This window comes from Lepisma saccharinum, chromosome 8 (assembly GCF_977018435.1).
Source record: "Lepisma saccharinum chromosome 8, izLepSacc3.1, whole genome shotgun sequence".
NCBI lineage: Eukaryota > Metazoa > Arthropoda > Insecta > Zygentoma > Lepismatidae > Lepisma > Lepisma saccharinum.
In genome coordinates, this window is record NC_139236.1 from 53,737,139 (window position 1) to 53,752,888 (window position 15,750).

Below are 15,750 nucleotides of genomic sequence, written 5' to 3' on the forward strand. Positions count from 1 at the left end.
ATAACAAAACAGCATCATCACTAATTCCACTGGAATGCAGAAATTAACAGCTGTATACAACAAAAAGCAACATGAATTGTGCAAGTTGCATTCTGTTGTTGACAGAAAAAAATACACTTAATGAAAAAAAAGTATCATTGTGCCATGCAATCTTGTTAATGCTTGACATTAATTGTACAACACTTACATGCTGCTTTTTATTTAACACATACACAAGTAACAAAGAATTGTGTGTATAAAATTCACAGTTAAATAAACAGTCTACTACTAAAACAGTAACTACAACGTATTTAAATTGAAACTGCTTGCCCTGTGGTTCAGATATCTAACCTAAGACTATATTCATGCTTTCATAAAAATAAATAACATACTAAATTTTAATACACCTCTTCCCATCCCATACATGTACACATATCCACAAAAACTGAACATTGAGGAGGCAAAGTTTTGCATTGTGTTCAGCAATGAAAGCATGCCTGGAAAGTTGATATATGCCTCCAGACAAACCTATCCCAGCCATAAATTAGGGTAGTGCAGTGCATTTCCATACCTTCTTATAAGAGCCTCTTAGGCACAGGCACTAAACAATCATAAACTGTGGAATGATTCTAGTATTAAGAACCACAACTTAGGTAACATAGAAGTAAGTCACACTTGAACTGATAATCCTTGTAAACAATCCATAAAGAGTGGTCTCCATCATAATAAAAAGCATTAAATCATAGCGAATTAGTTATCAGAATAGCTTATTGGCAGGGCAATTATCTAACTCAGGGGTGCCTGAAAATTTTTACCTGGCACTTGAATTTTCGAATTCAGTTCTAAAAAAAATACATTATTTTAATATTTCGACTTTGCTTATGGAAATTTCCATTACCTTTTTTTAAAAATAATGAATAGAGTATGTGTTTTCTGTATCAGGTGTATAATTAAATCATACTACTAAACAAGCTATTAAAAATTTCTGCAATGTTGATAGCGGAATTTTAAAATCTAGTCATATGGTAGGGAAGGTCGCTCAATAATTAATTACTTTTAATCCAATCTTGTATTAATTAATAAATTAAATGTATTAAGATCATAGTTCATAATGTGTAGCTTTATCTTACTTATATTCATGGCTTTCTTAAGCTCTACTTGAAAAAATATACCGGCTTCTCAATTATTTTAATTTTTTTCTACCCCTCATCTAATTTCTGGTGAATTTGAGGATCAACCATGGAATGAGCCTAGGTCCTTGCCATTCCAAGCACTAGCCAGAGATTGGTTTGGTAAATCACTGGTAAAGCACTGGCACAGAAGTTCTCAGAAGATAATATTTACTCCCTGTGCACAAGACATCTATTCTAATAGCAAATTCAGTTCAAAATACATGGAGGAATCAAAAAGTAATGCCTCCTCGTATATTATTTTGTAATGTGTAGCGCGTTGATGTGTTATTACTATGTGATATATTAGACCTTCACTAACACTTGTGTACTTTATGTTTCAGATTGACTGAAGGAAGCCATGGATTTGAGGCATAAACAAAGAGCTGTGATTGAGTTCTTGGCAAAAGAGGGTTGCCCCCTGTCTAGAGGTTCAACAAAGGATATTGCAAATAAACCGCACAGCGGATGTCAATCAACATTACTGACGGAGGACAAGAAACGCCGGGCAGATGAATTGATTCGTCGGGATCGGCGCATCACAATCGAGGAGTTGGCAGCCGTACTTAACGTGTCTTATGGGTCTTCTCAGGCCTTAGTCTGTGACTTAGGATACCACAAAGTGTGTGCTAAGTGGGTTCCCAAAGAACTGACCGCAGACATGTGCACTAGGCATGAGGAAGTGTCGCAAGAGCTCCTGGTCGTGGTGTTTGAAGCACATCAGAATGACTTTTTCAAAGATTGGGTCACTGGAGGTGAAACATGGATGAATATGTATGACCCAGAGAGTAAAGTGCAATCGATGCAATGGCGTCATAGTGGTCCTCCAAGTCCCAAAAAATTCAAGACTGCAAGATCACTGCAGATAGTAATGACAGCAAACTCCAGAGTTTTGCCAACATGGATTTGACACTTGGGTTCAACGTTGGCATAGATGCATTGAACTGAACGGTGATTATGTGGAACAGTAGGCATATGTAGAAGAGGCTTCACTATGATGTAGTTTATCTTGATTGGTGCATTATTAAAGATCTGGGATGGCAGGAGTCATTACTTTTTGATACGCCTTAGTAGTTCCCTCAATTGCAGGAAAATGGCACTAGTTGTCTCACATTGAAAGGGAGTCAAATGCAACTTGAAGTTGCATTCCAGAAATAGCTCAGGATCTAAGTAGTGGTATTAGGATGAAACCACATGTCAACTTTTAGTAAAATTGCACATTATTTGCATGAAATGCAGAAGATACGAATAAGACTACGGGAGAAAGCTATGGAGACTGGGAAAACTACTCCCTTTCTAAATTACATTTTATATTTAATACTGATGACAGCACTGGTTTTAAAACATGAAGTGTTGTGTTTACGAAGAGTATCACTTCAGGTTAATCTTATTTATTCATTGAGCATGAAGACAGTATGAACATGGAAAAACACAAAAAAACTTGGATACCTTCTTCATTGGTAGTTTTGGAAGGACACAGAATAAACATAATTCACAAGCAAGTACATTATATGCTCATCTGTTGATATGAGATGCCTAGGGGGTAAAAAATAGCTGCTGTGGAAGTTTAAAAGGCAAGTAACCATTGTTCTTATCACAACATAGAACAAAATAAAAGATTTTCCTTACAAAATACACCTTTAAGAGAGAAAAAGAACGGATTATGTAAAACCAGAATTACACTAACAAACCTAATTCTTTTGTGATGGGGAAAAAAATATTTGCACATGAATAACGAATAATGCAGAAGATTTCAGTTACTTCTCAATAATTTCACAACTAAAGACAAGGTGAGTGGGGAAAGAAAGCAGGTATGTCAACCACTGAACAGCACACTCTTCACTTGAAATTTTGTAAATGCTGAGTTTCTGGTTTTCATGTGAGACTTGATACTGGTTTGTAATAAATGAAAAATGTGTTTGGTAGAACTCTTTCATTTTGAATCACATGTTGGCTGGCTGAATGTGTATCTGAAACCAAGAGTTAAACAGTCCAGTGGGGATGTTTATTTTTAACAGGTTGCATTTCCTGGTAATGCAAGGTCAATCAATTGCATGCAACAGTTGATAGACTACTTGCAGGACGTTATGGTACCATATAAAGTATGGGGAAAGTTATTATTTTTTTTTTACAAATGGTTCTTTTGATCTTAGGATGGGATAGTTCAACAGCCTTTTAAGCAGATTGAAAATTTTGTCTCTTGATTGATTTAGTTTATTTCACTTTGCTTCTCTGCCACTTTTGGTTAATCGCAAAGATGATGGGTGATATGATATGATGGAATTGATGAAGGGATGCTCACAAAGAACACCCATACCCAGGCCGGGATTAGAAACCAAGATCCATGGTGTTGTACAACAGTGATAACCACTCTGCCACAGAGGTTGGTTCTTGTCTCTTGAAATGAGGGTGGCAACGATGCTGTTAAGCGGCTGATCTAAGCACAACCATTTCCACAACTGACTAGTTCTATTGGTGTGTATTTTGTTATTTTACATCACATTTCTACCACTTTGGATCAGTCATGACAATGAGTGACAATTAGATGAAATTGATGGAAGGCACACACACACAGAACACTCATGCCAGGCAGAGACTCAAATATCTGTGAGGAGATCAAAAGTCGATATCTTATGCTCAGCTTCTGAATCTGTGAGGGCAACATAAGTAGTTCCATTTGCTACTTGAGTAGATCCTTCATCTTTCTTTAATGTTCAAGATTTTCTAAAACTTCTATCAAGATGGCCATAGGTGAAATATTAAGCATTTGTTTATATTTTAAAAGGCCACAGGAGACAGGCAACTTGCTATACCACAAAAATAATTCCAAAGCTACAGCTCAAAGCATGCACTGCATGCTAAAATATTATCAAATTAATCAACGTTATGGAAAATACAAATAAAAGATGTATAATCATGAATTTGGTAAAATTCTTAAGAGAATTTAAAAACACCGGCTTAAATAGCAAAACTTAGTTAACACATGGGATAAATACTGAAAATGCTACATGTATATTAACTACAAAAAAAGGTGATAATATACACACAATTCCTTAAGAAAACAAAATGTAAGTAATGCACATATACTACTATATTTAGTAAACACTTATTATTGTATCATGCTAAATTAAATCACGTAAATATTTTTTAAAAAAAATCAAAATCCAAGGCCTGACAGCATGCTCCTGAATATAAATCATTCCTTACATGCTCAGTCGCTCTACCCATAATGCTGATTACAAAATGAAAGAATTATGGCATTTGAATGAAATTTCATGCAATGTCATATTCTTTCAAATTTTAGCCCTTTTAAACAGTTTCATTTACGTTCAACATTGATGCATCTTCTTTACATGTCCCCCTTTTTACTTTTAAACAATCATAATGGTTCTTTATTGTCTGAAGTTCAGTGACAATATCAAAGCTAAGAAGAAGAGAAGCTCTCAATCAGCTGATCAGTTCCTATAGTGCTTCCTCACTAATGATAGTAACATCTTATTTTCTTGTAGTTTACGGTTATTACAAGCATAAGAAAACAGTTTTTCGTTGTGACGTTTCAGGAGAACACACGCTCCCTTCATCAGACATTTATTTTTTATTTTGACTAAAGATACAGTTATAACAATGGTTAGCAATTTTTTAAACAAAAAGAATCCATTGTATACTTGATGTTGTCAATGTTGCATTGTTGTAATATAGCAACCTAACTGTGAAAAGAAGCAGTCTGTTTTATTTTTATTTCAGATAAAATTTTTTGATCACATTATTTTTTATTTAAAGTTATGAATCCCAAATATCATCAGGTAATTTAAAGTCATTATTGTTTTCACAAAGTTTCTTGATGTTTTCTGTTACATTAAATTTTAAAGATGGTGGCTTACTCCATTTGTGAAAAAGAAAACTCCATACTGGATCTATGTTACCAATGGTATGACAAATGGAGTAAGCTGCTTCTTTTCACAGTTAGGTTGCTATATTACAACAATGTAACATTGACAACATCCATTATATAACGGATTCTTTTTGTTTAAATAATTGCTAACCATTGTTATAACTATATCTTTAGTCAAAATAAAAAAATAAATGTCTGATGAAGGGATTGTGTGTTCTCCTGAAAAGTCGCAATAAAAAACTGTTTTCTTATGCTTGTAATAACCGTAAACTACACGAAAATAATTCTACAATGCAAGCAATGCGTACATACAAGAAAAACAACTTTTTAAATAAGCCTTACCCTAATGGACATTTTGGGTGAGATATTAAGGTGTGTAACAGTGTGATGGGTCATACTACATTGTTTTCGTTTACATTCCATATTGCATTATTATAAACTTCTTTGTTTCACAAACTTCATTTACTTAGGGTGAAATGAATTAGGGGATTTAAGTTAAAATGCAGTGTTATTTAATCCATCAATACAGTACAAACTAAAGGCTGCAGTCACCGATGATGATGACAATGATTATGTTAATCATAACATTATCAAGTGAGTGAGGTTTGGCATACTCTAAGTACATAAGATCTATAAAATGCCATCTTTGGAGAGAGTAATAGTTAATATAAGTTTGACAAATTTATTGTTTCAAATCGACTTTCTACTTATATATGCTAATCGGAGCGGGTCCTACAGTTTAAAAGTAGGATTCGAACCACTGCACAATATTCCTCCACTAAAAAAATGAACTCAAAATATCTTGATTACGAGAAATAAATTTCATTGGAAAGGCCCAGTAATAATTGTAACAGAGAACTGTAATAATTAAATGGATGCTACATTTAATTTCTTGTAGTTTTCTGATTCATGAACAACCACAAACAAAAGTGGGTTTCATGCATACAATGACATTACAACTACCACTTATTTTTGTTGTGGTTTCGATGGTGCAGTTATTGGCAAATAACATACATATGTGTATGTGTGTTAGTATGCTAAGTAAATTGTAAGCTTATAGTATGAGATCAGAGGAAAAGTAATTACCTTTGGTTAGTTACAAAGCATTTCTACTGATGACTGTATACTGGGAACAAAACAACAAACACAATACTAACTTGTATTGTTGTACAACTTGATACAAAAGTAGATATTCTACCAACTTCTAATGATGTTCCATTACGAAGAAATAAATTGCCTACTAGATAATGAAAGGAAACCACTACGAAACATGCTTTAATGAGAGGTACATGCTCATCTATGCATTACCATGCACCTGCAAGCTATTCTTTTAATGCATGAAGTGGAAAATGTGTAATGTTGCTGGAAGTGTTTTGTAACTCCAGAAGCTCCCTTTTCTACACAAAAGTAACATTTTTATTGCATAAAATAAATTTTAAATAGAATTAAACCAATTTCCATGCTGCCTATATTCCTCTACGGGACAGGCCTGCCAATGGATTTTTTTGTTTATTGGGGCACATTTGCACAAACCACCATGCCACCATGCCAAAAACATAAAATCCCACCAGGGACTGAACTGAGGTCCACCCACAGAGATGAGATTGCAAGCCATTAAGGCTTGTTATTGTAGAAAAAAATCACTAGTCCACTATCTTCGAAGTTTAAAAGTTTATCACAATCTATTTCAGAGTAATTTTCAATTATTGTAAACATTTATTTAAGTACATGTCACAACTGCTAAAAACTGAAGCAAGTAGCACAAACAGATCATGAAAAATGAGCGATACAAAAATTAAGATGGAAGAATGAGGTGGAGAAATGCCATGTAAGAAAGAACTGCTACATGAAGAATATTATTCAGTCCTTATCGTCCTTGCACAAATCCCCCACGTTGAAAGATCAAATCTACTTATGGAATGGACCACAGTGGCTAATTGATGATTATATACCAGGTCTTCATGTGAACTGTGCAAACACCTAATAATGTCCACAATCATCACAATACATCCTCCTTGGAAAAGGGATGGGGCGGGGAGGGTGACAATAGTTATTTCAAGTTCTTCACAGAGAAGTGCCACAACTTTAAACATCAAGACACTGCAGTGTATGAAACTGCATCACGAGCAAAACAATGCACTGTGCAGAATAACCATTTTGCAGTGCACAAACCTTTGATTAGCATGTTAAGAAATTCATCATTCTATGCACTGTAACATTTACAGACAAAATAATGCAAAAAAGAAAACTATACACATATTACATTTATTTTACCAGTTTTGCAATGAGCCATAAAAGATGCAAACCTATAAAAAAAACAATGATATACTATATCATCTGAAACAACCCAACCTGCTGTTTATAGTAATTGTGTGCTATAAATGAATTCAAAATGAAAAAATTGTGGAAGTTGTTAAAAATATATTTCATAAGAGAAAATTTGCTATCATTTTTTCTCCATCATAAATAGTGATCTAAACCTTCAGAAAGAAAAAATGTCTATTTGAATCTAGCAGAGTGCAAAAATGCTCCATCATTCACTGATATGTCGGGATATGTGGTCCGTAAACCAGAAAACAATATTTTTCAAAAGGAGGGAAGGGATGCTACCTAAAAACAAATTTGCCTCTGCTTCCATAATAAAATATCTTGAAAATTACCTGATATGCCCTGAATCCCCTGAGCTACTTTGGCGACTGTGCTGTGATTGACTGTTGAGCGAACTGTAGCCGGAAGCTTTACTCATCTGACTGGTGTTTGACGAGTTTCTTGAGTGACCAGGTTCATGCTCCTCTTCTGCCTCTCCGCTGTCTACAGATTCCCCAGGTTCGGCTGATGATCCAGTCACAAGATCTAAAATTCAAAGCAGGAGCACGATGAGAATGAGAGTACGGTCAGGTTCAAATGTAATTGGACATAAATTGACATCAATTTTATTTTACTTTCCCTTCTCATGCAATTGGTTTTTTTTACAGAATAGCGTATCCTCTGCTTTGCCCACTGCTTTGTCTTGCTTCTTGTACCTCATATTGGACAACAGTTGATTGACTATGGTGGCTGACTCAGGTTGTTGATTGACTATGGTGGCTGACTCAGGTAAACATCTCTCTTCAAACTTAGGTGAAAGCTCCTAAGAGCTTGTTACAAACAGAGCAAGTTATGAAAAGTACCCTTAAAATCACTTTTCTAAGTGTATGGGATAAAGGTAAATGGTACAGTTTTCCTTACACATTGCACCGTGTCATGAAGAAAGCACATATAGGGGAGGATGTGGAGGTTCGGCCACAACACAATCTCTATATTGGCCATTTTGATATTTGGAGGTGATGTGATCAGCACAATGCTCTGGCTGTCTTTACCTCCAGGATTACCCACAGGTATTTGTGGCTGAGTGGCCCACAGAGCAGCTTTATGCATGGACAAAGCCAGAAAAATTCTGACCTTAGATCCCCTACCCCGGGAATTGAAAACAGGTCTCCCACATGTCAGTCAGATGTCCTACTGACTAGATCACCATGGCTCTAAGCATAGGAGGTACTTCAATCTAATGTCTGTTCTTTAAACATTGGATAAACTCCAATCTAACATGGTTGATCACCCAAGAATATTGGGTGCCCAATTCAGTACATAATATAATATCAATTTATCTAGAGACTAAAATTATAATCAACAATTTGGGTGTTCCTACCTTATGTATCTCATGTGCAGTTAACAAAATTCCCATTGTTAACAGACTTATGAAAAAAAATGGGATTCCTAAACTTACACCCCATCCTGAAAAACAATCTTGCATTGTTTACTGCCTCTTGATTTTTACCATTACTTGAAGAGTTAAAGTGTGTGCCACTAGCTGAAAATGACTATTAACTGCATTTCTTATGCTGCACTCTAATTAAAGTGCTGACTCAAGATCTTAGCACACTACAGTTATAAATAAGAGTATAAGTAAATACCTGAAGCAAAAAGTCCAGGCCTCTTCTTAGTTAAACTGCCGAACCCTGAGCTACCACTTGCTATGGAGCCAGCAATTGAACCACTGGAGAAATCATCCCTGTGCCTATCTGGTCCCAACTGGTGTCCCTCCTCCTGGATTACTACTTGCTTATGCTTTAACGAGGGTGATGGGCTGTAAAAAGGGTTCAGAAAATTTTATCAACCATGTCTCTCTGAAGAAGCACTAAAGAGCTATAGCTACTGATATCCTTAACATTAGAAAAGCTTAATTTCATTGTGTAACCTGGATATCTATAAACCAACGTGGATTGATTTAAATCAGATGATTTCTTTTTAATCACAGATTTAAATAACTTTAAAAAAAAAATATATAGAATAATGTACAGAAGTATTTTAGTGAAAGTACATTAAGAAAGGAAACAAAATATATGTACTGATGGGGTGAAGCTCATGTGAAAGGAAATTTAATATGTAAACTATAAGCACAATTAAATTTCTCTGGATTTAAAATTCGATAATTTTTATAGGCAAAAATAGCAAACATTTTGTGTAGAAAATTATACAAAATACTAATAATATTATATCAAAAATAGTGTCAATATCATTAAACTGTAAATGAACTTGGCAGCTGATATTTTGTAAACTAGCATTAAAAAATTGCCAAAATTCAGCTAGAGACTATAAAAATATTTTAAGTTATAATTACAGAGTACATCCAGAAAGTTTTATTTTCATTAAAAGAAAAGTTACTGAAATTATTATAGTTTCATTAACACACTCAACAAAGATTTACTCCAGCCTCCGTGGCAGAGTGGTTAGCACATCGTGCTATGATGCCAGGGGTCCTGGGTTCGAATCCTCACCTGGGCATGGATGTTTGCGAGTGTCCATTCATTAATTTCATCACATCATCACTCATCCCCATATTCGCAAATTAGCCAAAAGTGGCACAAAAGGCCAAGTAAAATAAATCAAATCAATCAATCAAACAAACAAAGATTTCCATAGTAGGTTCATATATACAGTATCAGAAAAAAAATGTATAGGCCTATTTACAAATAATTCTTTATTTGCTTTGATCAAACTGTTCAAATATTTTACAGGGACGTTTACTACAGTGTTTTCAAAAAGTCCCCGCACTCATACTTAAAAAAAAAAACCTACCAAGGCATTCATCTGGATGAGTTGGTAAGCCTGTCAGTAGAGATTGGTATGACCTTGAAGAAAGAGTTTATGCTACCTAGGTATATGTAGAGCAGTGCCGCTGTTACAGTCCTCCGTGTGAGAGGAACAATCACAGTTTGTCGACAATGCCTTTTAAGCACATCACCCACTGAAACGCGGGGAAATGCAGAGAAATGTGGCAACAGAACTTCTGTCGTCTGCTTCTATTGAAATCAAATGGTGTAACGCCCACTACAGGAAAACACGTGGAACAGAAGCATGGAATTTCCGTGCCAGAAGTCTGCAGGTTATCTTAAAGGTTATCGCCCACTGAGACGCCGGAAACACGTCAGTTGCGTTTTGTTGCCGCATTGCTTTGCATCTCAGTGGGTGTTAATCTTTATGTGCACACAGCGAATCGCTATGTTGGAAGCATATTTTGAGTATGTCATATGAAGATGTGTGAAGAAATGGAGAAGTCTATTTCCCGATGATCTGGCACCAGGTAAAACTGTAATGGATGATTGTTTCAAATTTAATTTCAATATTCTTTTTGTGTATTTCAACGTGCGGAAAGTGGTTTGTCATCTTGTCAGCGTGTTAAAGACCTCAGAGATTGCAGTATTGCTCACATTTACCGTAGTTTACAAATTATTTTTTGTGTATCTCAAGATATAGTTAACAAATGTATGTATTCATAATGTTGACAAGTTCAATAAATTATAATCAAAAAATTCTAAAACTTTGTGTGTGGGGACTTTCCAAACGCTCTGTAGAAAAAAGCCTTTCTATAAAAACATATATCTATAAGTATTGTATCAAAAACCATAAAAGCAATTTTAAGTGTGTTTTTAAAAAAAATCAAAAACAGTTTTAAATAAAAAAATCTGATTAAAATTTTAAAAATCATGAAAAATGATATTTTAAAATAAAAATGATGATTTTTGTTCACCCTGTCTAACAGAATGTTATTTCCTCACATAGAGCAACTCACATTGTCATCCTGATCCTGAGTCGACAATGAAAGCCAAAATCTCCAGAACAAATTGAAACTGCTCATAGCAAAAGTAGAATGCTAACCAGTAAGCTAAATTTGAGCATTGTTTTGTCCACCTTATGCACAGAAAGGCTAATCGGGACTAGACCTACAGTTTAAAGTGGGATCCGAACCCGAACCACTGTACTATGGGCCTCCACCATGTATTGAACACAGAACCCCTTGATTACAAGGCAACGACGTTACCACTACACCACCGGGGAGGCCTTAAAATTTTAATGTTCATACGGAAGTTTGCTATTCTTCCTTGTTCAAATGTACTTTCTTTTAAATCACCAAACAGTGTTTGTTGTGTATTTGCCCTTATTTCCCATTGACATTTCAGATGATGTACATGGTAATGTCACTAGTGAAAACTGCCAACCTCTGTGGAGGAGTGGTTAGCACAGCACACTATGATGCCATGGGTTCCAGGTTCGAATCCTGGACTGCGCATTGGTGTTTTGTGTATGTCTTCATCAATTTCATCATATCATAGGTCACCCTTATCTTCACGATAAGCCAACAGTGGCAGACAAGCAAAGAAACCAAATCAATCAGGAAAACTGAACAGGACACCAGAAAGAAGACAAGAATATATTTTGTAGCAGGGTCCTTCTCCTTTCCCCCATTTATGGACAACACTGGATTTGTATTTCTTCAGGCAAACTTATTAACTCACCTTGTGTTTCTTATGAGTTGTTTTTCTGCCACTTCTAGTGACTATGAGAATGAATGATAGTTACACAAATGAAACAGCCAACTCTAGCTGGGATTCAAACCTTGAACCTACATCAGCAAGATCGTAAGTCATCCGCTTAGACACAAACACATCAATACATAAAATCCGCAGAGAATTATTCAGCTGCAAATCCTGATATCCAAGTGTCACTAGCATGCAACAATGTGTTCTGATGGTGTACTATGTGAGACACACTTGAGTGGCTTTTGAAAAAGCTTACGTCGAACAAAGTCAACACTAAAATATGAACAACAACTCTGAAAGTTTGTCACAGCAAGTTAGTTATTTTGCTGGCAAAAAATTTAACTCTATCCCCTGTGAAAACAAAAAATTACAAACATAGGGTTGGAGTAGTGAACAGCATACTTACACTTTGAACAAAACATCCCCAGAGAGCATACTCATTCGTATAGAAACTTTAAGCATGGAATTATCTTGCCGATGCCGTGTGTCATAGCCTTCCAAGAGGCAACGGCGAGTAGTCTGCCCCGAACCAGCAAATTCAGTCAGATTAAGATCTGTGAAGCCCAGCTTCTGAAATGACCTTCCACCTTTTAATTCCTGGAAGAAGAAAATCACATTATTATTTTTAAAAACATCCACACAAGATAACTTCTAAATATGTCATAGAAATCAGAACTAAAAATCCTGATGGAAACTTGCTAAAATAGATGTACTACTCTGTACTATTCATATACCTTTACATTTCAGAACATTCTCACAATATATCATTACGTTTAGAAATAACTCATGCAAACATAAACCTTGACTACATATGTGCTTGGCGCACAAAGACTTGCAGAAAATCTGCGAACAGAACTCAAGCCGAGTCTCTGAGCTACCAAGCAAGCCCTATTGTTTGATTCACTACTTAAGTTATGTAAAAATTGTCTCAACCAGATATATTGCAAGAGATACCTGTTTGATTTCTATAATTTGCATTTACTATTAATATATAAATAACCTTGTCTCTTTTAAGCTATGTAACATATGGAAATTTGTAACTGAGATTAAATTACAAAAGTTTGATAATATTTCTGATTTTCTATTCTGATGTAAGTTCAGAAAAATTACTACTAACTAAGAAGAATAATGTCACAAAAAAGTTACATCTTTACATTCTAAATATATTTATAAATAGAAGGTATAAATTAACGAACATGAAACATAGCTTATTTCTCAAAACACAAAATGTGATTCAGGGGAAACTGGTATTTTTGAAAATAGGGATTGTATCTTTCCTGGTTACATGATTCAAACAAGCATTCATTCCTTCAAGATAAGAGCAATGTATGTGCTCAAAACATTGCAAGTCAACACATTTTCTTGAGTCTCTCTTCTCTTTCATTTACAAATAAAAAGTACCATGATATTCTTGGAGACTTTGTGTTTACTGGTTTCATATCAAATAGGAGAAAAAATATTAATATATGATCCATAAAGGCATCAAATTCAAATTGTGCAGGACCAATTTCAAAAGTATGACATGTGGATTAAAGTGATTTGGCTGCACAATGGTTAGATGTCAGAAGTTTACAACTACATTGAAATTTATATTTTACTACTTTGGATGAATTGAATGTCAAAATGGTTATACATTCACACAATTAAATGTCCATTCTCGTCTTACCTTCCTTATTGAGACACGGAGGGTACAAGGGTCTAAGACACATGTTGAAGCATTAGCGCTCATCTTGCAAACAAAGGAGAATGTCTTATTCCATTTCACAGTGTGATCTTGGACTTCTTCCCTAAGTAAAGAAAAAATGGAAAGACCGTTAAACATATGCATATATTTTAAAATGCTATGGATATACAACATATGTATCAAAAATACAAATATTGAAGATACAAGGTCAAATTGTAATTCACAAAGCTATACATTGGAATGAATCACCATAGATAGGAAACACAAGAGTCACAGTAAATTATATACATACCCCCTGGCATAATTGCTATTAGTTTCTTTTTTTCTGCTAGGAAAATACATAGGTATGGGCAAGATAATTTGGAGCTTCTATTATATCTCGGAATGGAAACAAGGCTTCTCCAAGAGTGGAAGGGGGGGGGAGGGAGCCAATACTCTCACAAGCATTCCAGGAAATGGACAGCATCCACATTTTTTTAAGGTTTGGAAATGGAGTCATTTGGATGAATTTTTTGAAACATGGGGGCCACCTTCAACAAAGAGTATTGACTCAGGAAAAGGATTGCAAGGTTGAGTCGGGCATTGGTGGCACAGGCACCATACAATCTTCACCTTGTTCCATCAGACTATCTTTTTTTGGTAGTTTGAAGGCTTGGCAAAAGTTTGGCAGCGACAGAGGCCTATACTCTGTCTCCCGAATTCGTGCATCAAGGGAAGGGGAGAAAGTGAGTGGATGGAGCAAAGCAGTGCATGCTGCTGCAAAAGGCTGGTAGCTTCAGCCCGTTTTCGCCCTCTGTGTACTCACTCACTTCTCCTCGCATGTATTCATTGGTCGAAACCTCTCTGCTAGCGCAGAGGACTTGCTTTTGCTCCAGATTCCTGGGACAGTGTAATCTCGAGTGTGTTGCTCAGCATTCTGAGTGCTACAAACGCCACTCCACTGCTTGGAAAGAATGCTGGCAGAAATGTAGAGCTGTGATGTAAAAGTGACACACACACAGAAATATGTGTGTGTGTCCAAAGGTTCAATCCACACACTTGTAACTTTATCAGAAAACAATGAAATATTGCAAGTATTGTGGTCAGCTGAACATTACTTTTGGACCATACTTTGTAATGGGTGAGCACACAGAAAACAAATATTTTTGTGTAAAACCTGAGTACCCAGTGTTTTCTCCTGTTTGAATGACATGATTCAATCTTATAATCTCAGCAAAAGATGTTACAGAAAAAAGTAGTTTTGCTTAGCATCAACATATACTGAATATGACAAATATTGCAAACTCTGCATGTACTTGAAATGAAATATAAACCACCACGAAGCCTACTCCAAAACTTAACATTTGCAACAATAACAATAAATTGTAAATAAAGCGCATGGGAACATGGGCGTCGGGAATGGAGTCGAACTGTTAGGTCCCCTTGGAAATTGACATAGTTCATTTCATAGAGCAGCAGCAGAAAGTTTCTTCTTTTTATTGTTAAAAACAGATATAAAGTCCAGTTAGTACTCGAAGAGAATAACCAAAGAAAAGCTGTGTTGGATAGAAAACATTGAGTGTAAAACACAGAAACCGGGTTATCTTTTCAAATTCCACCGTTTTGATTTGCTTTATTTTACTTAGCTTTTCTGTCACTTTTGGCTAATCGCGTAGATGAGAATGAGTGATGATATGATGAAGAGATACTCGCAAAGAACAAGATGCCCAGCCCGGGATTCGAACTCAGGATCCCTGACATTGTATATTCTATCAATTAATCCTACGAATAAATGATTCTACTAAAATTTAAATTTTAAAAAAGTTGTAGTTTTGTGAGAACCCAAAGAAAAAACAGTATGACTAAAATTTCACCTTAACTTTTAAAGTTTTTCTTGAACAAGGTGTGTAAACTTTAATAACAAAATAGAATAACTATGCTTTTCAGTACACTAGAAATGCTAAAAGAATATGAAAAGCAGTTGTGTTGGATATTCACTTATCTGGTGAATCGAGTACAAAAGTCTCCTCAGAAGATATAATAACAATAATAAATTTGGAATAAAGTTTGTCTATTTTATTAGTTTGTAATAGTTATTATTGTATAATTATAATCATAACCAGGATAATAATTATTATTGTTATTATTACTATTTAAGTTTTATCAATAGCCTGAGCTTCCACTATA

General features: G+C 35.2%; 1 protein-coding gene across 4 annotated transcripts in view; it reads right to left on the reverse strand.

Moving 5' to 3' along the window:
• LOC145991006 (early estrogen-induced gene 1 protein) overlaps positions 1-15,750 on the reverse strand; it is a 135,493-nt gene that overhangs the window by 16,799 nt on the left and 102,944 nt on the right. For all 4 annotated transcript variants that reach the window (XM_083126664.1, XM_083126663.1, XM_083126662.1 and 1 more), the window contains exons 3-6: positions 13,567-13,687; positions 12,307-12,497; positions 8,994-9,166; positions 7,701-7,893 (exon numbers count right to left, since the gene is read on the reverse strand). In XM_083126664.1, coding sequence (XP_082982790.1) covers positions 7,701-7,893; positions 8,994-9,166; positions 12,307-12,497; positions 13,567-13,687 — 678 coding nt within the window. The remainder of the gene's footprint in view (positions 1-7,700; positions 7,894-8,993; positions 9,167-12,306; positions 12,498-13,566; positions 13,688-15,750) is intronic.